At 42.4% G+C, this 24,431-nt stretch overlaps 2 protein-coding genes across 5 annotated transcripts; both read left to right on the top strand.

The window, feature by feature from the left end:
• The first annotated feature begins 1,732 nt into the window (after window positions 1–1,732).
• On the top strand, window positions 1,733–22,853 carry NSUN4 (NOP2/Sun RNA methyltransferase 4). 4 transcript variants are annotated; one of them, XM_006200439.4, is made up of 6 exons: window positions 1,733–1,900; window positions 5,976–6,319; window positions 10,729–10,883; window positions 13,663–13,823; window positions 21,473–21,597; window positions 22,194–22,853. In XM_006200439.4, exons 1-6 carry the CDS (start codon window positions 1,808–1,810, stop codon window positions 22,468–22,470), a joined length of 1,155 nt encoding a protein of 384 aa, XP_006200501.1. In that variant the 5' UTR covers window positions 1,733–1,807; the 3' UTR covers window positions 22,471–22,853. The 4 variants fall into 4 exon arrangements, with proteins under 4 accessions (XP_006200501.1, XP_072830617.1, XP_072830615.1 ...); XM_072974516.1 differs by lacking the exon at window positions 1,733–1,900 and adding an exon at window positions 2,268–2,530; XM_072974514.1 differs by lacking the exon at window positions 1,733–1,900 and adding an exon at window positions 5,071–5,377.
• Window positions 2,540–5,034, top strand: LOC116283081 (sperm head and tail associated protein-like). Its single transcript, XM_031684216.2, has one exon. The coding sequence runs from the start codon at window positions 2,553–2,555 to the stop codon at window positions 5,019–5,021; it is 2,469 nt and encodes an 822-aa protein (XP_031540076.2). The 5' UTR covers window positions 2,540–2,552; the 3' UTR covers window positions 5,022–5,034.
• Window positions 22,854–24,431: the final 1,578 nt, after the last annotated feature.

The following is a 24,431-nucleotide window of genomic DNA, read 5'->3' as shown; positions in this document are numbered from 1 at the left end:
AAATGTCTATGAGCTTTTTTAAAAAAGGCCTTCCTCTATACACATACCTCCCTCCACCTTGTAACTGCTAAGTCCCGTAACAAACTCCTTGAAGAAATTGTTTATACTCACATTCCTACTTTCTCATCTTTCACTCACTCATTCAATAAATATTTATTGAGAGCGAACTATGTACTATACATAGTTCAAGGTGCTGATAATTCAAGAAAGAATTAAAATTGTTGCTCTTTTAAACACTACATTCTAGTGAGGGGAGACATGTCCAGAAAAAAACCGTCCAGAGCTTATAAATGGGCAGAAGATTACTGGATGATCTTTTATTGTAGTTCTGGGGTATACCTTTGATTGACTTTACAGTAGGCTATCTCACAACTTTGTAGGGGTAGAGGTTAACTTGTAGAAAACTGATGGCAATGCAAATAATTCTTGTCTGAGAGCAATGACAATAATTCCCATCCATAGAAATGCAAGTGAATTCTGTCCAGTAGAGATGGAACTTATTTCCACCTGGTAAAAGAGATAATCCCCAACATTATAGTTTATTGCTTAATAGGATATTAATGTTCTTGCAACTATTAACAAATTCATTTCAGCATTCCTTTGGCTGATAATCTAAATGTCTGAAACTCAAATCCTCATTTGAACAAATCTTACTATCTTACTGGTTCCCTCATTATCTAGGATAGTAATGGATAAGTAGTTTATTACAATGGATAAAATCTTTGGCGTACGCTCAATTTGTATTTTCATAAGTTACATATTTTAACCTTTTGAAAATCATTATTTAGCAGACTGTAAGAAATAAATGCATACCAGGTGGTCATAAGTCATAAGAATAAAAGCAGGGTAAGAGGACGGCTATTAACTGGTAGTGTAGTAGGTACTACATAGTTAGGGCCAATCAGTCAAATGAGTCCTGTACTTCTCTCTGTTAATTTTAAGTGGGATCCATTCTCTTCTCTCCATCTTCACTGCCACCACACTAATCCAGACCATGATCTCTCATCTTACCTCCCTGCCTTACTTCCACCTACTCTGATCACCTGCTATCAGATGATTATTTTTAAAAAAACAAGTATCTCAGGAAGAGGATATAGCTCAACTGGTACAGTGTATTCTTAGTATGCACAAGGTCCTGGTTTAAGTCCCAGTACATCCTCTAAAATTAAGTGAATAAACCTAATCCCCCCCCCAAAACCCAACTATCTGATCACGACCCTCCTTTCACTAGCTCCCTATGGTGGCGTCAAGTTTTGTGGGGCCTAAAGCTTCACAATTCAGGAGAACTTCTTTAAGAGAAAAATAACACAGAAATTAGGTACCAAGCCCTGAAAAGGGGTACTGCAAACGACAGATCCTGAAATTTAAGCTTCATCAGCTTCACTATATATATCTGCCTCTGCCTAGAAATCTAGCCTCGTTTTTCTCTACTTCAAAATCTTTCTCTGTACAACTTCTGCCTAGAAGGCTTTTCCCGCCCCTTTTTGCCTACCTAACACTTTCAGTACTCAACTGTCAGCTTCCAATCCTACCTGACTCAACTGGGTTAGGGGCCATTACAGTCCTCTCAATGTTGCAGGCGTCCAGCCACAGCCACCATTCTATGTGACGAGTTGCTCTTTTCCCATACCCTCAAGAGCCCTAGCTGGGCGGGGTTTGCACCTGAGACGTATCGGTGGGCGGAGCCACAGGAGAGAGTAGTCGATAATTCGCTCCCCTTTTCGTCCAGAGCGGGGCGCACCACGTCCGGAACCTGCGCGTCGCCCGCAGCGGTTCCGGTCGGAATTACCCGGCGGCGCACGCAGACATGGCTGCGCTGGTAGTGAGGGGTGTTCGGGACATGCTGAAGCGTGCGGACTTCGCGACGGTCTCGCGGAGACATCGACATAAGAAGAAATGGGTAAGGTCCAGTGACAGCAGCCTCTTGCTGCCGCCCCTCAGGAAACTTCTCCAGCCCCTCCACTTCCCTCACCCCTAGTTAGGTTCGCTACCCCCGCGCCTCTGGAACGCCTTTGGTCGCCTTTCCTCCGCCCCTCAGGGAGCGTGACCAGTCGCGTCCTTCTCACATCTGTTACGTCATCGCCTTGGTCAGCCCTTTTATTTCATCACAAGTCTTCGGCTTTCCCTCTTGGTGAGTCTGCAGACTCCTGACTCCGCCCTTCTAAGTTACGTCATCACCGCCGCCCTAATTCATTCAGTTCTGTCACCGCCTCTTGTTCCCCGGCTCGTGGTTACCTTCCCCTGGACCCCCACTAACCCTTCCATTTCCCTTCCTCCCTCTCCCCCACCCTCCCTTTTCCTCCCCCCTCCTCTCCCCATCCCCTCCAAGACCTCTTCTTTCCTATTACGACTTCCAGCCCGGCCGCCCTCACCCCCCAGGAAAATGTCATAGCGACTTCCCCTTCCTTCCTGGGTCTCCGCTGCCCTCCCGGAAAGGATTCAGCCCCTTTCTCACCCTCAAGCTGCCTCTGGCGCCCAGGAAAGGTTACAACGACCACCATCCCGGCCTTTCCCCAAACGCAGGCAAAAGGTGCAACGACTCCTCACACCCCATGGGCTCTCCTCACTTATCCAGAGACCCTTTCTTTGGCCTCACCTGTAGCCCTGGAATTTCTAGCACAATCGGCCAGCCCCCTTCCCTACCCCGTCCGATTCTGTCCCCGCCCCCACCGCCCCCCTCCCCACTCCCACAGCCTCCCCTGCGCCCAGGAAGATGTTCTTTTGAACCCTGTTCTCCACACCTAGGAAGGCCTTGTTGCCCTGAGCCTATCCCCTCGGGTCTGTCCCCTGCTAGTCCTTGTGTTGACCGGTTTCAGCTTGTAGGGTCACCTCCCTGTGCCCATGTGCGGGGCCCTTACTGCAGCTGGATCAGTCCCCCGAGAACACCACGTCCCTGTCCCCGAGGCCCTTTCATTGACCAGCACACACTCTGTTACTGTGGTGGATACCCTTCAGCCCTGGTAACCAGCCCGGTGACCTCCCCTCCCCTCACTTACGTGCCTTTGGAAGCTGGCCGCATGATTTCACCTACCATCACTCCTGGGGCCCAGGGAACTTGTCCCATGATTTCACCTCCTCTTACTCATAGGCCCCTGGGAACTGGCCTCATAATTTCACCTCCCCTTGCTCACCAGCCCATGGAAACTAGACCTATAATTTCCCCACCCCTTTCTCATAGGGTTTTGGAAACTGGACCCATGACCTCCACTCTGCTCTCTTCCTGGTCCTCAGGGAAAAGTTATAATGACCCTCCTCTTTCCCCAGCATCTTCCCCACCCACTGGCAGGTTTTACCCTAGCCACCTTAAGCGTCCAGACTCTTGTGATGCTAAACCACCACTTGACCCACCTCTCGGGAAGAATAGTTGTGGCCCCCCACTTTCTTCTCAGGCAGGCACATCTGCCTGTCCCAGGTCACCTCAGGAAGGCTCTTACCACTATTCCCATCTTCCCCCAGAGGCCCACATTCCTGCCCCTGGGAGCCCTTATTGTTCCTTTCACCTACCCCCTGGGAGTACTGGCTCTCCTTCCTTACCCCAGTCCCAGGTTCCCAGGAAGCCTTGCTTTGAGTCTGTTTTCTCCTGGGAGACTGGTGGGAGCTCTTACCTCTACGTAACTCCAGGCACCTCGATTTCTGATCCCCTCGGTCCCCAGGAATCGCCTCACTCCTTGTCCTCCCACTGTCCTTGTTCTGCCTTCTTCCCTTCACCTCCAGGCAACCAGTTTATATCTCCACCCCAGTCACACCCCTGCAGAAGCTATAAGGAACCCCCTCTCCCTACCCCAGTTTGCCCCCAAGCAAAGTCCCCTCAATCTTCAGAGTCAAAACAGCCATATGCTCCCCACAGATGTCACTCCCTGGTCACCCAGCACACTCCTGACCAGCCCAGGTTTCCTAAGTCCAGCACCTCTCCTCCACCTCCCTCCCACCCTTCTGGTCTCTCTGGTCCTTCTTGTATGGTGACATCCATCACAACTTGCTCAAATTCCTGCCCCAAAGAACTTCCCCAAGAGACTACCCTACCTGTTGTGGCCCCTAGAACCTTAAAAACTGTCATCCCCACTTCCCTTCCCCTCCGCCTTCCTTGTGATCCTGTCTTGCCCAATAGTTATGCTCAGACCAGCCCCCGAGGACCTACCATAGGACCCCCCTGCAGTACCCATATATATTCTGTGGTTCCCCCCACTGCTGATCCCTGCTTACTCTCTGGTTCCCTCAGTCAGCCCACAGGTCCCCTTCAGAGTCGTAACCAGCCCCTGGGGCTCCCCTGCGGCACTTACAGCACTCCCAGAGGCCCACCCCAACCTCATCGCCAGCCTGTGGCGCCTCCTTGTTCTACCCACATCTATTCTTTTATCCCTTTGAGAACACCCTTTGACCCCCAAAATTTACCCATTGCCCCCCGAGCCCGGGGCCATCTTGATAATATGCCTTGTGGCCTCCACATCTACTCTGTGGCTTCTCGAGACTCCCGCAAGGAGTGCCAGCAGATCCCCTACAGTTGTCCTTTGTCTTCATCCAAGAGTTCCAGCTGTAGCACTAATGCCAGCTATAGTTCAACTGTTATGATTAGTGAATGCCAGAGTAGTGACAGCCAGAGCAAGAACACCCAGCAAAGCAGAAGTTGGAGCCAGAGTGAGAGCTCCCATGGCCCTTGCACAAGCTGGAGTCAAAGCAAGAATTTCCATCTTAGCAGAACTTGGAGCGGGAGCAGTAGTCTCCATCAAAACATGAATCAGGATCAGAGTGAGAGTCCTCAACTTAGTGAAAATCAGGGCCAGAGTGAAAATACCCAGCATAGCACAAGTCAGGGTCCAATCAAGAGTGCCCTCCGTAACAAAAGTCGGAGCCCAAGCAAGAGTCCCCGCCACAACAAAAAGCGGGACCACAGTAAGAGTCCCCACCATAGCAGAAACCGGAGCAAGAGTCCGCGCCGTGGCAGAAGTCGGAGCCAGAGCAAGAGTCCCCACCATAGCAAACGTCGCGGTCAGAGCAAGAGTCCACGCCATAACAAGAAATGAGGGCAGAACAAGAGTTCTGTCCAAACCAAAAATCCAGGCCAGAGCAAAATTCATGACAGTAACTGCGCTGCCAGCCATAGCAAGCTTTCCAGCTGTGGCAGCCAGGACCAACTTGTTGACGCCTCAGCTGAGGTCTTTCTATTTCTTTTAATCTACTTCTGTGCTCTTTAAGCCTGACTCATATCCTTCTCTGCTACCCCCATAGCAGTCATCCTAGAAGTCCCCACTTTGGTTTACACCTCAAGGTTTCTGTGGGCTCTCCTCATCCCACCTTCCTGGGATCTGGGAACTTTCCCAAAATGACCCACAGTCCTGTGATTCTGAGCATTGTGCTGTCAGTCACTACATGACCTTAGGTAAGTTACCCTCATCTCTCCATCAAGTGTAGATGGTTGATATTTTTTGTATCCTACTGAGCAATCTGTTGTGCTCACCTAAGCTAGGTGACAAGAAAATGCCTTACAAAATGGAAGGACTGTTCAGAAAGAAAGAGTCTTCTGTTTCTAAGCTCCACAGTTTCTTCCAGCCTTCTGTAGACCCTCCGCAAGAGTCCTCTCCAAGGCCTCAGGGAGTGCACTCTTTATTGGTGACCCCCACATGCTATTGTGAGCACTATAGCTTACTTTCACACGCTGAGGTGGAAAGGCCAGTTCCCCACTACTTTTCTCTCACATACTTCTTCTCTGGTTATGGGAACACAAGTCCTCATGGAGCTTTGAGTCTAGTGAGCGAGATAAAACTGTTAAAAACTATTTATGATTGTGGTAAGTGCTACGGAGGAAAAGTGTAAGATGCTATGAAGTCTTATAGTTAGGCAGAGGCAGAATGCAAAAGCACAAGTGGGCACTAGCTGGATCCACGTTTGCCCCAGGGCTCTGAGGTACTGGTAGGGTCAGAAAGTATGGGGATAGATGCAAGACTGGAAGACCAATAGGCCTGTTCTTTCTCTTTCAGGCCACCACAGAGCCCAAATTTCCTGCCACTCGACTGGCTCTGCAGAATTTTGACATGACATACAGTGTGCAGTTTGGGGATCTTTGGCCATCTATCCGGGTCAGTCTCCTCTCAGAGCAGAAGTATGGTGCACTGGTCAATAACTTTGCTGCCCGGGATCATGTGAGTGCTGAGCTGGAGCAGCTGAGTGCCAGGGACTTTGTGAAAGAAGCTATCTCCCATGGGAAACCAGAGCCCGAGAATGGCCAAACTGCAGCTCCATCCCTTGCCTCCTGGGCCTGCAGTCCAAACCTTCAATGCTTCACTTTTGCCAGAGGAGATGTCAGCCGTTTCCCTCCTGCCAGGTAGGATCTGGAGCCATGGCTGGGGCTGTCCTCAGTGTGCTGGAAGAAGACAGGAAGAAACCTAGCACATGTCCCGTTTAATAAGGATGATAATATTACTAATATTTACTGAGTGGTTATACATGCTGGGCATTATCTGTTTTTGTTCTATCAACAGCCCTCTGAGGTGGGTAATATGTTTTTCTTTTACATTTGAGGAAACTGAGGTGTGGAAAAGTTAAGATACTTACTTGCTTTAGGTTCCTTAGATAGTAAGTGGTGCAGCTAATAGTTAGACCCAGGCAGTCTGACCCCAAAATCTGCACTTTGAACCTGCTCTCCTCTACTGCCTAAGTAAGATAAAACCCGACCTCTTACTTGAGCACTAATTGCACCCTCTCCAGTTAAAATCTGTGTTATTTACAACTACTTTCTCATTTTACCCCATTACCACCCATCAGAGTGAATAAGAAAGGTAACTTCACGGTGCTAAAGGAGGGGGACTTACCTAGGAAATGGGGCTTGCTTTGGGACACAAGTTAGTGCCAGATCAAGGGAAAAGAAAGGAGACCTTCCAGACTTCTTATCCAGTGCTTAGATGTATGAAGTTGAATGAAAACAGACTGATCAGATGCTAAATTGTGCTTTAGAAATTGACAAAAGGCGATCTCGGTGTTACTTGTAGGACATGGGAATTGATCTTTGAAGGATTGATTCATTCATTCAACAAATATTTATTGTCTACCAGATGCCAGGCATTCTTAAGTACCTGGGTTACAGATACACAAGCCCTCATGGAGCTTTCGGTCTAGTGAGGGGGATAATTGTTAACAAACTATTCCTGATTGTGATAAGTGCTACAGAGGCGAAGTATAAGATGCTATGAAGTCTTACAGTTAAGAGAGCTAATGAAGTCCTTTCTGAGGAAGTGTAATTTAAGCTAAGACTTAAAACTTAGTAGGAATTAAAGCTGTTGGCATGTGAGCGCGGGTGGGGTGAGAGGCTAAATGTGAGGCTACAGAAGGAGTCTGGAACCAGATTATGAAGGTCTTATAGGCCATATGGAATTGTGGACTTTTTCTCTAAAAGAAGTAGGGAGCCATGAAAGATTTTAAGCTGGGGGATGACCTGACCAGATTTGAATTTTTATTTATTTATTTTTATTGAAGTATGGTTGATTTACAATGTTGTGTTAGATTTAAATTTTAAAAATACCGTTCTGGATAAACAATTAAATTGTACTATATAGCACAGAGAACTATATTCAGTACCTTTTAATAGCTGATAATGAAAAAGGATATGAAAACTGAATCACTATTAGACCAGAAGATAACACAACATTGTAAACCGACTATATGTCAAATCAAGCAAGCAAGCAAGCAAGCAACAACAAAATAAAATAAAATACTATTCTGGCTGCTGTGTGGAAAATAGATTGGAGAGGGGCAAGGCTAGAAATGGAGATGTAAATTAGGAGGCTTTTGCAATAGTTCTAGCTACTGGTTTCAGGGAAGGCTGTATGCTTAAGAAAAGTAAGAGATGAGACTGGAAGAGTACGTGAGGGGCCATGTGTTGAAATCTTGAGTGCTGGGAGCTTGCAGGTTGGGAGAAGGGGATTCTCCTGGCGGCCCAGAGTTTATTATAAATGGCTGCAATTATCAGGGCTGGGTAGCTTTCAGACCATATGCCTTGTAGTACATATTGCTATAAATTGTCAATATCTGTTCTAGAAAACCACTGAAGAGGGTTTCTGAGCAGAGGAAAGGCAATAATGCACAATGGTTATAAGCATGGGTTCCGGAGTCAAGAAAAACCTAGATTAGGGGATGGGGAGGGTATAGCTCAAGTAGTACAGTCCATGCTTAGAATGCATGAGGTCCTGGGTTCAATCCCCAGTACCACCTCTAAAATAAATACGTATATAAACAAACCTAATTACCTCCCCACCCCCTAAAATAAAATAAATTTTAAAAAATATATATTTTTTTTTAAAAAAAAGGAAACCTAGATTTGGATCCTGTCTTCATCACTTGTTAGACATGTGGCATTGGATAACTGAGCTTTGGTTTTTTATTGGCAAAATAATCTGGAAAAAAATGGTAGTAATAGCTGATTGTAGTACACTATGTGCCAGCTACTGTTCTAAGCACTTGACTTCTGTTGATTCCTTTGATCTTCACAATAACGCTATCTGGCAGGTACTCTTGTTACAGATGAGGTAACTGACGCACAGAGAAGTTTGAGTAATTTGCTGAAGTTCTCACAACTGTTGAGCAACTGGGCTAGATTTGAGATCCAGGCAGTCTGGCTCTAGAATCAGGGTTCTTATGCCTCAAAGGGTTGTAGTGAGGATAAAATGAAATGATGCCTACTGAACACCTAGTATAATACCTGCAATATAGTACTCATAAATACTATCTCTTACTATTGATGTTATTCTCATCAAAGTTATGCTTCAGGAAGATCATTTTAGTCACTGTGGGGAGGGCATAGATTGGGGCAGGATTGGAGGCCAATTTGGAGGCACTGGCTTTAGGCAGATCCATGGAGTAAGAACCATATGGTTTCCTAAGTTGCCTGAGGACACCCTGAGAGTAGTGGGGGACGCTGTCCTCTGTGCTGGGATTTATTTTCTTCTTGTCTTGATGGGCTCCCTATAAATCAGGGGATCTTAACTTCTCAGGAGTTCAAGGATGTATTCAGGGAGTCCAGGAACCTTCTGAAATTAAAAAATTGTTGTGGTTGTTTTTTTGTTTGTTTGTTTTTAAAGAGGGACTGTAGCTTTCAGCAGATTCTCAAAACTATCTCTGAACAAAAAAAAAAGGTTAAGGAGTGATGCTTCCAAAAGAAAGGCACTTGATGAGAATGGGTAATGTGAGCCAGTGCTGATCGATAGCAATTCTGTGCTTTTCTCAGATTTCTCCTCATTCTCCTGGAACGCAGTTTCATAGACAACTCAAGTGTGATTTGACTTTGAAAATGTCCTATCACAGCCTGAGCCCATTTGTGAATGTCAGAGGTGTCACAACCTCACGTCTGGGGATTATGGCTCTTGTAACTGACCCTCAGTGGTGCTGTGTCTTAAATCTTGTCACATCTTTCTCCCAGAGCCTTCCTGTCAAAGCAGCAAGGACCATGTTTCTGTCTCCTTGAATCTGTCCTCAAGGGCTATCCATGCTGAGCTATGTCTCAGGTGGAATGGCTGTATCACAGTTGCCTTTATGACCTTTGGGCTGGGAGTGAGGAGTCCTTCTGTGACCATTAGGTTGCTGTGTGTTGTCCCTCCCTCTCTACATACAAGGTTGCTGCCTCTTTTCATGCCTCATTAGCTCTCACGTGGACTCTAGTGACAGCCTTCTCACTGGTGTGTCTATTTCTGATTTGTTTTTTCTAGCCCACCTAGCTTTCTGAAACTGTTTTGCTGGTCATGTCATTTTCTTTAAAAACTTTTTGGTAACTGCCTACAGGTTCAGACTCCTTAGCATAGGGCTTAAGACCTTTTATAATGTTGGCCTCTGTCTGCTTTCCAACCTCAATCTCATGTACCTTGTATTACTAACACACCAGGTTTCTCACTGTTTCTGAAAGAAGTTATGAATGTGCATGCTTCTGTGCCTTTGCTTGTTATTTTTTCTTCTGCTTAGAATGTCCCCCCTCCCCTTTTTTAAACCAATTGAAGCCCCATTCCTTCATCAGACCTTACTTGGGTAACTCTAACACTGACAGGCACAATTGATAGCACTCTTCTCTGAGCTCCAAAGCATTTTATATCTCAATATGTAATCCAATAAAACTGAGTTCCTGCCATATGCCATTCACGGTTTCAGGTGTTGGGGATGTTACAGTGAACAAAGCAAGACAAAGTCCCTACCCTCATTCTAATAAGTCAAGAGAGAGAAGGGGGAAAACACACACACACACACACACACACACACATCTATACATGTAAAGTGAATAATAAAAATACTTTAAAGAAAAATAATGCACAACAGAGAAATAGAAGATGATGGGAGTAGGGGGTTGCTATTTTTAGAGTAGTCAGGGAATGCCAGGGCCTCTTTGATGAGGTAACTTTTGAGGAGAGACCTGAAAGAAGTGATGAAGCAAATGAGGGATATTTGGTGGAAGAGTGTTGCAGGCAGAAAGTACAGCAACTACAAAGACCTGAGACAGAAACATGCATGGCTTAATTAAGGAATAGCAGATGGCTAGTGTGGCTGGAAGTAGAGTGAGTTGATCTGTGTTTTAAAAGGCTGCTCTGGCTGCTATGAAGATGAATGAGTGAGTAGGTACATAACTGAATGTGGGCCTGAGCAATGAGTTTTTGCTGAGTAGAGCTCAAAGGACCCTATATCATGGACTTGGTGACCTTGACTTCCAGTGGGTCTCCAACTTGGAATTTGACTATAAGGTGTTCTCCTGTCTTCTAGACTGGGCAGCCTGGGTGTCATGGACTACTACCTGATGGATGCTGCCTCCTTGCTGCCTGTGCTGGCCCTTGGCCTGCAGCCCGGTGACACCGTGCTTGACCTGTGTGCAGCCCCTGGGGGAAAGACACTAGCGTTACTTCAGACTGGCTGTTGCCGTAAGTCAGAGGGCTGGTGTCTCGGGCAGGGGAGGCTCCCTACCTCATCCTGTCAGGGGCACACTGAATATGATGAGCTCCCTGGTCCAGGTGAGAGGTGGGATAATGCTTGCTTGCTAAACTGGTGTATTTTTTCTCTTGGAATTATTTCCTCTCTTTTTCTGTCAGTTGGCCAAGGAAGATTGCTGAGCAGAGCAAGGTCTCTGAGGCAGATTTAAAGCAGGGCCCTGATTAATCTACCACATTGACACTTTCACCTCTTTGCATCTGTTTACTTTGTCTCTAAGATTAAGTTCCATTTCCTTAGCCTGCCAGCTAAAGCAGTAAGTTCTGGCTGCAGCTGCCCTTTATAACTTTGATGTCATTCTTCCCCAGGCTTTATGTGCTTCAGCCACATCCTGCTATTCTCTATTGCCTAAATAAGCTTCTACCTTTGCTCATGTTAGGAATTCTCTTTAGAATACCCCAATCCTATCAGCTGGTGTGTCTACACCCTTTTAGCCTTCAAGCCTCAGCTCAAGTGTGCCACCTCCTGGAAGTCTCCCTTCATGACCTCTACTGGCTAGTTGAAAAGTGATGCCTCTGTCTCCTGTGCTTCTGCACCATGGGCATCTATCACCCTTGCAACTGTTAGCACATTTGCCTTGCATCAGAGCTTTTATTGCATATGCATCTTCTTCCTTCTCAAGATTATGAATTCCTTGAGGACAGGCCTGATTCTTACTCATTTCAGTAGTGTAGCCCAGCCCAGGTCTTGTATATTTTAAGTGTTCAGCCATCCATTGGCTGACATCATGTCCTAATATAGGCAGTATTTTTTCCTTGGGGACCTGAGAAATATCCACAAGGGGGCTGTGATTTTTCATCAACCAACTTGCATAGTTTGAGTTAGCTTCCAGCCTCAAGGTAGATCCTATGGTTGATTCAGAGAGATGCTACATTTTTTTTTTTAATATACTTGAGTTGCCAATTTCTTCTCCTCCTCCTCCTTTTTTTTGTTGGGGGAGGAGGTAGTTAGGTTTATTTGTTTATTTTTAAAGGAGGTACTGGGGATTGAACCCAGGATTTATGCATGCTAGGCATGCACTCTACCACTTGAGCTATACCCTCCCCCCGAGAGGAGCTACATTTGATCTCTGCCTTGTGGAAGTCCAGAAGGAAAGGAGAAGAAATGTTACATGGCTTAATGGGTCCAATGCAAAGGAGCCCAGCCTGTGTGCTAGGTTGTGCTGATCTAACTTGAGTGCCAAGGGAATCCATCTGAAGAAGGATGAATAAGGTAGGGTTACTTGGACGAGGATGAACTTGAACTCAGAAGAAGGAGAAGAGCCAAGGAGAAGTAATTGAGAACTGTTTTTCTAAGATATGCTGAATTACCAGCACTTCACTCTCATCCCAGCTCCTCACTAAAGTGACTCTGATTCCAGGGAGACAGGAGTTTCAATGCAAGAAGGGAAATTACCTAGTTCAATCCTCATATTTTATGGAGGGGGAAATTGAGCCCTGAAAAGATTAAATAACTTGAATCTTTTACATGAGTTGGAGATAGAGCCAGAATTGGAACCCAGCTTTTCTCTTTTCAGTTGATACCCTGCTGCAAATTCCTCTTGAGTAGCGAATCGAATTTTTACTTCTCTGAGTGCCCTCAAAGTTTGGGACCATATTTCTTTGTTGGAAGACTAAGGAGGTTCACATTAGTGACCACTCCCATTAGATAAGGTCTGTACTCTCTGGTTCTTCACCATAGTCCCTACCTCTCCCTTTTACTCCTTGACTCTGAGGCCAGGTATCAATTGCCATTTGTCATCACGCTTGCAATAATATTTTTTCTTAGAGTGAAGAGCAAAATGAGATATTTCTTGAACTCTTGTCTATCACAAAAGGAAAAATGAAAGAGATGTGAATCATTTAGGATTAGCTTTAGTCGTATACAATAGAAAACTCAACTAACTGGCTTAAAGAAGAAACATTTATGTCTCTCTTACATAAGAAAGCTGGGATATAGGCCGTCCAGGGCTGGTATGGAGGCTCCAAAACCATCAGGGACTTGGGATCTTTCTTTCTTTTTGCAACCTATTTTATTGCTGGCTTCCATCCTCAGGATTGCTTCATGGCCTAAGAACAGACTGGACAAAAGGGGCACATCTCCTGACTGTGTATTTTAAACATCTTTTCAGAAGCCCTACACAATAATTCTGCCTACAATTCATTGACCAAAACTTAGTCATGTAGTCTTACTTAGTTGTAAAAGGAGGCTGGGAAATGTAGTCTTTGGAGGAACATTATTCTCCCCTCCCCCAAACAAAATTGGAGTTTTATTACTAAGGAATAAGAGGAGAATAAATTTTGGGTGAACTGTATAGTATCTACTAAAGATGAAGAGAGACACGTGTTTCAAGAAAAGTGGGAGAGAGCATATTCCTTTACAAATAAATGTTCTAACCTGGTCTGCTTTACGTATTTACATAACCTTCCTGGCATGTGTAGGTGTTTGCCTTTGCAGCCCCAACTAGAGTGTCTAGTACTGTTAGGATATAATAAATGTTTCTCCTCCACCTGCCATGCCCTCAGGTCTGCATTTATTGGGTATGCCTGAAAATTGGTCTGACTCTCCATCAGCACCATTGCTGGTGGGATGTTTTCTTGGGCCATGGCCTCTGAAATGTTCATACTAACCCAAACCATCTATAGATTCAGTGCAGTCCCTATCAAGATTCCAATGGCATTTTTTTTTTTTACAGAAGTAGAAAAAAAAATCCTAAATTTTATACTCCCACAGGCAATCTCGCTGCCAATGATCTCTCCACTTCACGAACAGGCAGACTACAGAAGGTCCTTCACAGCTATGTGCCTCAAGATATCAGGGATAAGAATCGAGTTCGAGTCACATCATGGGATGGCAGGAAGTGGGGAGAACTGGAGGGGGATACCTATGACCGGGTGAGTGATTCCTGATCTGGGACATCCGGCTAGCCAAATCTGGAGTCCCCATCTTGGCTCTAAGCCTTGACGGGGTAGGATCTAGCCCTATATGTTTGAGGATGTAGGACTGTTTCTGGACCTGGCCAGCTCTCCATGGGTGATTTGGAAAACAGCCATCTGCAGAATTGTCAGTTCAGCTTCGGTGACTGGCTACTATCCTCACTAGAGTCAGTTGACAGCAAAAAGAGTTTGAACCTGACTGGGTGGGAAAAAAGTGATTAGGCTTATTTTATTTCTCACCTCACTTGGTTGCTCAGAAATACTCATTAAAATAAGTATGAATAAGCTCATTTTATTTAGTTTTAAGTAATAATACAGTACCTGGTGCAAAATTCAACAGGCACAAAAGGGTATCCAGTGAAAAGTATGCTTCCCTCTTACTCCTGTCTCACAGCCATCTACTTCCTCTTCCTACAGACGGCTATTTTTTAAAAAATAATTTTTATTTTCTATTTTCCCATTGTCTTTAATTAAACTTTTAAAGTGTATTTCTTTTTTTGGAGGGGGGTAAACTAGGTTTATTTACTTATTTTACTGAAGGACTGAAGATTAAACCCAGGACTTGTGCATGCTAAGCACACATTCTACTGCTGAGCTGCATGCTTTCCCGCCACATGATTGTTATTTATATTTTCTTCTGTATCCTCTTAAAATATATTCTTGGTGTATATACAAATATAAATAAATGTATATTTAAAAAATAGGAATGGTAGTATATTATACTTAGTATTTCTGAACTTTGTATATTTTCATTTAATAATATGCCCTGAAGTTCAATCTTTTTTGTTTTTGAAATATAACTGCTAGATAACAGTTTTTATTTTATTTATTTTATTTATTTTTTTTGGATGACAGTTTATATGCACTTAAGATTTTGACAGAGGTTACTAAATCACTCTTTGTGGGGTTAAGTCAGTTTCACTTCTACTGGTAATGAAAACAGTACTGTTTCCTCATATCCTGCCATCATTGGTGTTGTCAGACTTTTTGGTTTTTGTCAAACTGATAGCATCTAATTTATATTTTCTTGTTAGAACAATGTTGAAAGTCATTTCATATTTTTAAGTTATTTGTATTTTCTTTTAGTTGGCACATTCTAAAAATATTTATTTAAAACATACTTCTAGGGGAGGGTATAGTTCAGTGGTAAATGTGTGCTTAGCATGCATGAGGTCCTGGGTTCAATCCCCAGTACATCCATTAAAAAAAAAAAACTAACTAACATACTTCTAAAAATATAAAAAATATATAGTTTTGTCTCCGTGTTGTCATCTGACACATTAATCTGTCCAATTCCTAACATCGTGCCTCAGCCACTCTTAGAAATTGAAAGAGAGACCAAGGCTTGTGGAGTCTTGGATAGGCTTAAGTGACCTGCTTCCTACCTGTGTAGGAATCCCCTATTGAGCTTTTTCAGCATGGAGGCAGCAGAACAGAGTGGAGAGAGCATGACCTCTGCTGTCAGCCTAACTTGTTTCTGCATCACAGGGCTGCCACTTACTGACTTTGGGAAAGCTGCTTGATCTCGCTGAACGTCAGCATTTTCATTTTTAAAATAGGAAATACTGCTTTGTAAGATCATTATGATGATTCAGTGAGCATATGCAGGGCAGGTAGTAGCCATCATCATTATTTAGCCTGTGCTTGTACACTTTTCATTGACGGGAGCTCACTGAGGTTCAGTGGTTGAACCCCTCTGCTGTTAGAAAGTTCTTCCTCTATTGAATTAAAGTCTGTAGATTGTTTGGTATGTGGTTGAGTCAGACTACTTAGATTGGAGTCCTGGCTCCATCACTTATCAGCCAAAGACGTTTGGGCAAGTTAACCTTTCAGTTTAAACTTCAGCTTCTTCATCTGTAAAATGAGGATAATAGTAGTGCCCATCCCATAGGTGAAGATTAAATAAGAATAGATTTAATACAGTTCCTGACATATAGAATGCATTTAATGTTGTCGTCATCACTATCCTTACTATTTTTATTATTTCCAATGATCCTAGCAATGCCTTCTGAAACAATAGAATGAGCTGCCTCCCATTTCACGGGAAAGTGTTTCAGATGTTTGAAAACAGTAGCTTTCATGTCCTGAAGATGTCTTTGTTTATTGGCTGAACAAATAGTTGTATACCATATAATATGGGTTAGGCAAGCATTAAGTACTTCACATGCAAAGAAGACTACTATGTCAGGGCTTCACACCCTCTTGGTAACTCCATCCTTCCCGCTACTGTACCTGGCCATCAGCTGGAGTGAGGATAGGACATCAGAGCGCGCTGTGTTTTCATGGCAAGACACCTACTCCCCTCCCAACTCACAGCTTCCTTTTTATATGTGTTGCAGTTATACCTTTGCCCATCCCGTTATATTTAGCCTTGTTGAATCACTTCCTTTCAGGCATGTCTCTTATATACTGCATAGAGTTGGGTTTTGCTTTGTGAACCAATCTGTAAATTTTATTCTTTTTAAACAGTTGATGCCACTGATGTATTTGGTCTCAGCTCTGTCAAATTATTTATGGTATTTATTTTATTTACTGTTTCTTTCACTAATCTCTTTTTTTGTTGTTATTTAGGAAGGTTTATATTTTAATTCTACATTAGATAGTTTCAGTATCAAAACTGGGGGGTTTAATTCTACTGGTTGTTTCTGCTAACTCTTGCTCAAGGAGATTTATTTCCTTTTCTGTTTTGTGGTTATTTTTTATCACCTTTCATAATTTTCTAATAATTTTTCTATTGGAGTATAACACAGAAGTGATCATTAAGGTACTGCTTAAAGAGTACTCTTACAGCGAAATACACTTGTTACCACCCTTTCAGGAAATACATTATTACAGGCATTCCAGAAACTCTTTAATGCCCCTTTCTGTCCTCCTAGAAGTAATCACTATTTTGACTCCCGAAATGAAGGATGTACTTTATATATATGTAATCATAAAGTATATACTCTTGTCTTACTTTTTTCTGTGAACATTATGTTTGTGAGATTCACCCATGTTGCTGTGGCAGTGGTTTGTTCACTGTTGTTGCTATATTATATTCCATGGTGCATCCATAACAATTGATTGTACATTCTGTTAGTACTAAACAATTGGGTTGTTTCCCAACTACAAACAATACTTGCTGTGAACATTCTTGTGACTGTTTTTTGGTGCAGTTATGTACACATTTCTGTTGAATTTCTGGGTTATAGCGTATGTTTATGTTCAGTTTTAGTCAATACTGTGAAAGTTTTCCAAGTGGTTGTACCAGTCTAAATTCCTACCTACAATGTACGGGAATTCCAGGCATTCCACAAGCTCATCAACATATACTATTTTTTCCCACATTTTAACCATTTTGGTGGGTGTATAATGGTTTTGCATTGTGATGTTAATTTTCATTTCAGTGATGACTAAGGAAGTTTGGACACCTTTTCACACATTAATTGGCTCTTCTCTTTGAAGTGAGAATTCGTATCTTTTGCCTATTTTTTTCTGTTGCATTGTCTGTCTCTTTTTAATGTGTAAGTGTTCTCTTATGTGTTCTGGGTATGAGTTCTTTAATGAATATATATGTATTGTAAATATCTTTTTCTACTCTAACTTTTCTTTTCACCCTCTTAATAGTAAAGCAAACGTTCTTAATTTAAATAAGAAATTATAATCCATTTGGAACTGATTTTTATGTATAGTGAACAAAGTAGGAATACCAAAAATGATATTTAATTGACCCAGTATAAATTATTGAAAAGATTATTCATTTTTCACAGCACTGCCATGTCAACTTTGTCATAAATCAAGTATCCATATATGTGTGGGTCTATTTCTGGTCTTCATTCTCATCTGTTGGCCAGTTTGTCTTTCTTTTCAAGAAACTATACTGTCTTCATTGCTGTAGCTTTATAATAAGTCTTTTATATCAGGTATGCTAAATCCTCTAACTTTTTTTTTTCTGTCTCTGAATATTTGTAGGCTTTATTTATTCAATATTGAAACTGAATTTTCTTTTTTTTTAAATCCTCTAACTTTATCTTCACATTTCTCTTGACTCTTCTTGGTCCTTTGGATTTTCATAAATTTTGTCAGTTTGCACAACAAAATCTTCAGGGTTTGGCCAGGGATTACAATGACTCTAAAAAACAAATTTGAAAGATAATTTCACTGGACATAGAATTCTATATTGGTGATTGTTTTCTTTCAGCATTTTGAAGATCTTATTTATTTTCTTTTGCTATTCATTGTTTCTGTTGAGAAGTCAGCTAAAAGTCTTATTAAAACCCTTTTAAAGATAGTGTGTATATCTCCTGCCTGGGGTTTATAGTGCTTTCTGAATCTGTGGCTTGATTTTCGCATCAGTTTTAGAAAATTCTCAGCCATTATCTCTTCATGTATTTTTTCTGCCTCATTTTTTCTCATAATTTTGAGACTTTAATTACATGTATATTAGGCTTTTTAAAACCATGTCCCATATATATTTTATATTCTTTTTTTGTATTTCTCTCATTTTTTCCATCATGATTCAATCTGGATATCTTATTTTGACCTGATTCACCAGTCCTTTCTTAGCTTTGTCTAATACGCTGTTAAATACATCTTTTGAGGTCTTTTTAAAAATTGGAATTTAATTGATATGTAATATTGTATTAGTTTTAGGTATACAACATAATGATTCAATATATGTATATATTGTGAGATGATTATCACAGTAAGTTTAGTTAAGTAACATCTATTACCACATGTAGTTAACGAATTGTTTCCTTATCATGAGAACTTTTAAGATCTATTCTCTTTGCAGTTTTCAAATATACAGTACAGTATTGTTAACTGTAGTCATCATGCTATACATTGCATCCCCAGGACTTATTTCTCTTAAAACTGGAAATTTAACCACCTTCACCCATTCCACCCACCCTACATGTGCTGCCTCAGGTAACCACTACACTGTTCTCTGTATCTACTAGTTCTTTTCTTTAACATATAAGTGAGATCGTACAGTATTTGTTTTTCTCTGACTTATTTCACTTAGCATAATGTCCTCAAGATCCATCCATATTGTCTCAACTGGCAGAATTTCCTTCTTTCTTACAGCTCAGTAATATTCAATTGTACATATATGCCACATTTTGTTTATCCATTCATCTGTTGATGGACACTTAGGTTGTTTTCATGTCTTGGCTATTGTAAATAATGCTGCAGTGATCATGAGGGTGCAGATACGTTTTCAAGATAGAGTTTTTGTTTTCTTCAGATAAATACATAGAAGTAGAATTGCTGGATGATATGATAGTTCTGTTTTTAATTTTTTGAGGTCCTCTATACTGTTTTCCATAGTGGCTGCTCTAATTTACATTCCTACTGTACCTATTGAGTTCTTAATTTCAGCTGTTGTATTTTCCAGGTTTAGAACTGCCATCTGATTCTTTTTAAAAAAAAAATCTAGTCTGTAGAAATCAGAAATTATAAAATTTTATTTCTTTTCATCTAATTTCCTGAACATATTAATCATGATTATTTACTATGATAATTTCAATATTATCTTCTACTATCTGTTTTTTCTTTTGTTTTTGGTCATTTGGTTTTGTCTTCTGGTGTTGGTAATTTTTGTTTGAATGCCAGATGTTTTGTGTGGAAAATTGTTGGGATAACCTGAGGCTCTGGATATCCTCCTCTAGAAAGGATTTGATTTCCCACGGGTAACACCAGAACAGATCGTCTTAATTCAGTCAGAAATTAGGCTGATTCAGAGCTGGAGTTTGTGACGGCTGCTCTATTTCCAATTTACGTCTATACCTAAGGTATTAAATTTTAGGGGTATGGCTCAAAGCACGACGTGTTTGTTTACTAGGACTCTCTACTCCTTGGCATGGACTCTGAACTCCAGTTTTTATCCCTACAGCTCTATAAGACTGCTGAAAGTTCTGTTTAACTTCTCAGCCTCTTATCTGTCACAGTAGAGCTGAATACTTCTGGTTTATGTACCTGTACTTTTTCCTCTCTAGGATCTTAGCCCCTCAAATTCTCGGTTCCTTAGTAGATCTCTAGTAATTTCAGATAGATATTTTAAATATTTTGTCAAGCATTTCTAGTCATTCCAGCAGGAGGGCTGGTTTATAAGCCATTCTGCCTTTACTAGAGGTGTAAAACTTGATATTGTTTATTGTCAGCTTACGATCATTGCCTAGGTAATTATAACAGCCCTGGTTTAATGGTTGATTTTCATTCCTCCAGAAAGAAACTGGCATTTGCTTTTGCCAGGTGTTTGGGGATCAGTCAACCCAGGACCATTAAATACTCTACATGGGATTTTCTGGATTATATAGGCATCATGAGCTTGAACCTCCTACTTGAGTGGTTACAAATTCTCAGGGAGACTTTTCTTCTTTTTTTGGCCCAGAGTTAAATCCCAAACAGACAAATTCTTTTGTTTGTCTTCTATTGTGGCTGATATTTCTTTTTTCTAGTTCACTCTTAGATCACTCATGTAGCCATTTGGGGATTTGATTTGGCTATGGATTTCCATTCCAATTCTGTGTCTCAAGTGCCCTGTTTTCTGTCCTCTAAGGCTTTGGGTTGCTAGGGATTGGATTGGTGAAAGATAGAAACCATCAGCTTCAGCTCTGGCTTGCCTCCCTGGGTTTGTGCTCTTGCTTTTTCTTTGGTTTCTGAGAATTTCTCTAACTCTATGAGCAATGCCTTTAACAGTATTTTTTAAATATATTTTATCCAGCTCTTTTAGGTATTTTGTATCACAAGGGTTTTCAGGGTATCTACTACATTGCTGGAAACAGAAGGTATTAATTTTTTCTATGATGTTGTTTCTAAACATCCCAGTGGCGTTTCTCTGGGCATTCCTATTTAGTTAATACCTTTTTTTTCCCATGAAAGCCAGTCCCAGCACATTTCTTGAGATATGACCTGACCGGAATACCAGGTAATCATTATTTCTTTTATTCTGTATGCATTGTATCAATTCATGCAGACTAGGAATACATCAGAATATTGAACACTGGGTCATTACTAATTTACTCAGAGTTTCTGCTTAACTGAAAATTCACAGATCTTTTCGATAGATGGTTTTACTTTTTTGAAACATAATTTTTTTTTATCTTTAGTGCCTATCATAGAGTAGGCTCTTAGTAAGTAAAAGAATGATTTTACATTTCTCACTTTAAAACATTTCTATTTTGAATATGATATTGTTTCAACATAAGACAATTTTTAATCCTGATCCTGTTACTCAGTACATTAACTAACTTTTGGGCATTATATCACCTGTAAATTGGATGTTTTCATTCAAATAGCTAGGGGCAGAGTCAAGGACAGAGCCCTGAAGCAGCGAAGACTTCTTTCTAGGTTGGTATCAGTTACTTAATTATAGCCATTTGTGTGTTGGTTTTGGTTTTTTGACCAGCCACAAGTATACCTAGATATACTATTTTCCCACTCATTATTTCACAGTTGTCTTCCAGGTTAAGGTGAGAGGCTTTGTCAGGTACCCTGCAATGGAAGGATGGGCAGAGGGAGCACTTTACAAAACCTTCCAGGTCAGAGGCCTAAAACAGCCCTGGCCTCAGGAAGAGGAGCCAATAAGGAGCTCTAGTACTTTACCCTTTAACACTCCTGGGCAGGTGCTGGTGGATGTGCCCTGTACCACAGACCGCCACTCCCTTCATGAGGAGGAGAACAACATCTTTCAGCGTTCGAGGAAGAAGGAGCGGCAGATGTTGCCTATGTTGCAGGTGCAGCTTCTTGCGTAAGTAACAGATTTACAAAAACTCAGGACTTTGGGCCAGAGTGCTCCAGGTGTCTGGTCAACTGAGGGGCTGGGGGACTGGAAGCTTTTGCCAAGCCCATCACCCATAGAAGGGTCTTCTGGCTGGGGATCTGCCTGGAGGAGATGAACATCATGGGATGGTCCTTCTCTGGAACATAAAAACCTATGTGGTAAGACATACATAGCAGGGTGGGCTGCACAGATTCACTTTTACCTCCATGCTAGTCCCCGTGTCAGTGAGTAGCACAAGTTTGAAAAATAGTTACTGGGGTTAAGGCTCTGTAGAGCTGGAGTAAGGACCCAATCCATAGCCAGCATGGGGGTTTGGTCCATAAGCAAAGTCAGAGCTCAGGGGATCATTTCAAGAGGTTTCTGGAGGAGACCCCATGAAGTAAGATTGGGTTGCTCTTTGTTCTGAGAATGACTTTTCAGATGGTGTCATTATGGAAGGGACTTCAGAAGCTAACACAGCTACCCATCCCACAGCAGATTCCCCTATCCTTCGAGCTCCTTCTGTTGCCCTTCTGCTTCTGGGAAGCTCACTAGTCACTGCTTCCCTCTCTTTCTGGTTTCAGGGCTGGACTCCTTGCCACCAAACCAGGAGGCCACGTTGTCTATTCCACCTGCTCACTTTCACACTTACAGAACGAGTACGTGGTGCAAGGCGCCATCGAGCTCCTGGCCAATCAGTACAGCATGGAGGTTCAAGTGGAAGGCCTGACTCACTTCCGAAAGCTTTTCATGGACACATTTTCTTTCTTCCCATCCTGCCAGGTTGGGGAGCTGGTAATCCCAAACCTCATGGCCAATTTTGGGCCTATGTACTTTTGCAAAATGTGTAGAATGACATAGCATCACCCTGTTCCTGAAAATCCTGGTGTAGGAAGACAAAGGGTGTACTCTTACGGAGGCACCAGAAACTGAGACTAGTGGCAGAGATTCTCTCTGGCCTATCTCCATCTCATACAAGTCTTTCTATAGACAGTTTTCAGCAGTAGGAAGTAGGAGTTTTACTGTCCTGCTATGCAATTGTGGAACACCAGCAGGTTTCTAACTCACTTGTTACACCCGACTTCCATCCCCCACTACCTGTCTCTGAGCCTGTGCTAAAGGTTCCTGCCCCATTAGGGGCTTAGATGGAAGAACCAGTGGACAGGCACACTCTTTAAGCTGTAAATTTGAAAAGAAGCATTTAGCCAATAAAATTGTTGAAGCTCCATGGAGCTGGGGCTGTAGTTGGGGGCCTTCATGTCAGTCCCAGTATTGTTAGTTTCATTTATACCAGCTGATGCTGCTGAGCACTAGCTTCCAGGTACCCAAAGCCCAGGACCTCAGCCTGGTCATAGAGCCTCTCACACTTGAGGTGAGTTCTGTGTGATTAGTCTTGAGCAGCTGAAAGGCCTAAACAAGCCTACCAAGTTTCTCCATATGGCCTATGATCTAATTTAAGGAACAAGTAACTAAACATGTTAAGCCAATGCATAATAATCTGCTTACTTACTTAGAAAGCTCTCCTGAGCTGAATGATTCCAGCCATCCCTCCTGCTGTCAGCAGCACTGCTGCCCAAATGTGGCCGGGGAGGCTTCTGCCATAGGGCTGTGATACTCTTTTTGTGTGTGTCTCCATTATTCACTCCTCTAGCAAGTATTCCTTAAGCTCCTGTATGACAGGTAGCCAGGGAGCTGCTGGAGATGTGTCATTTCAGACTGAGGGAGACAGTGAAGCCTCTTCATCCTTCAGAATGGCAGCTCTCCTCCTTTTACTTTCTGAGCGCCTAGGAATCTCTTAATGTCGTATTTTGGTACATTCATTTTTTTTTCCCTGTTTTTTTTTTTTTTTTTTTTTTTTGTTGTTGTTCTTGTCCCATGGCTGAGTTCTGGTGCCAGTTCTCTGGCCTACCTCCAAATGCCTGAGAGCTTTTTTCCCATCAGCACAGGGTCTCACCTTACACAGTGTGTGTTTGGGGCATCATTACATCACTTAATGCCTGACTGCTAGTTGTGTTGTTTTTGTAACTTTAGCACAAGGGAGACAATCCTTTAATGGCAGGGATATTAAAAATTGCTTATGGTCACTTGCAGATACTGCTTTTTTTATTAAAAAATTATTTTTGTGAAAAATTGATTCTTGTGCAGAAAAGGGTTCTTCCCAATTTCCTTAGCCCTCCTCTTCCTCTTTCTGTCACTCTCTTTGTTCTTTATGCCTTTCCTGCTAATCCTTCTTTGCGTATTAGAGGTTATCAGCTGAGAAGGATTTTAGATTTGGTTAAGCCTTCTCCTTTCTTGGAATTTGCATTGTAACTGAGGGCCCTGGAAGATCTTGTAGACTCAAAATCAAGTGAAGCTAGGAAGAGGGACCTCCAGGGAGTAGGACCTAATTAACCTTCATGTGTGGTATATGGTCTTTGCCTGCTGTTTCCTCTGCACTCAGTGTTGCTGAGGCTGGGAGTCCTCAGGTGCCTGGGCTTCTGCCCTTGGCCTCGTGGGTATCCAGCCTGGTGCTAATTAAACATTAAGCAGTGATAATTCAAGAGGAGAGGGTCTCCTGCCCCTGGGGTCCAAGTCTATTTGGGGACAGACCTAGGTAAGAAAAGCAGAGCTACTTTGGAAAACAGTTTATCTCCTGTAATTGAACATTAACCTGCCCTACAGCCCAGGTTTTTCAATACTAGAGATAAATCCTAGAGAAACTCATTCGTATATACCAGGAGACATGTACAAGAATGTTCATAGTAGCACTGGCCACAAAAGCAAACCCAGATGGCCATGAGCAAGACAGTGGACAAATAAACTGGAGTATTCATATAATGGAA

This window comes from Vicugna pacos, chromosome 13, assembly GCF_048564905.1.
Source record: "Vicugna pacos chromosome 13, VicPac4, whole genome shotgun sequence".
NCBI classification, from domain to species: Eukaryota; Metazoa; Chordata; class Mammalia; order Artiodactyla; family Camelidae; genus Vicugna; species Vicugna pacos.
Note: the sequence above shows the minus strand (reverse complement) of the source record. Positions and strands in the feature narration are given on the sequence as shown.

Bases quoted from the DNA above. Each gene is read 5' to 3' on its own strand.
- LOC116283081 (XM_031684216.2), top strand. From the start codon at position 2,553: ATGGGCTCTCCTCACTTATCCAGAGACCCTTTCTTTGGCCTCACCTGT.
- NSUN4 (XM_006200439.4), top strand. From the start codon at position 1,808: ATGGCTGCGCTGGTAGTGAGGGGTGTTCGGGACATGCTGAAGCGTGCG. The intron at 6,320-10,728 runs GTAGGATCTGGA...CCTGTCTTCTAG, and splicing joins AGCCGTTTCCCTCCTGCCAG to ACTGGGCAGCCTGGGTGTCA. The intron at 10,884-13,662 runs GTAAGTCAGAGG...ATACTCCCACAG, and splicing joins ACTTCAGACTGGCTGTTGCC to GCAATCTCGCTGCCAATGAT.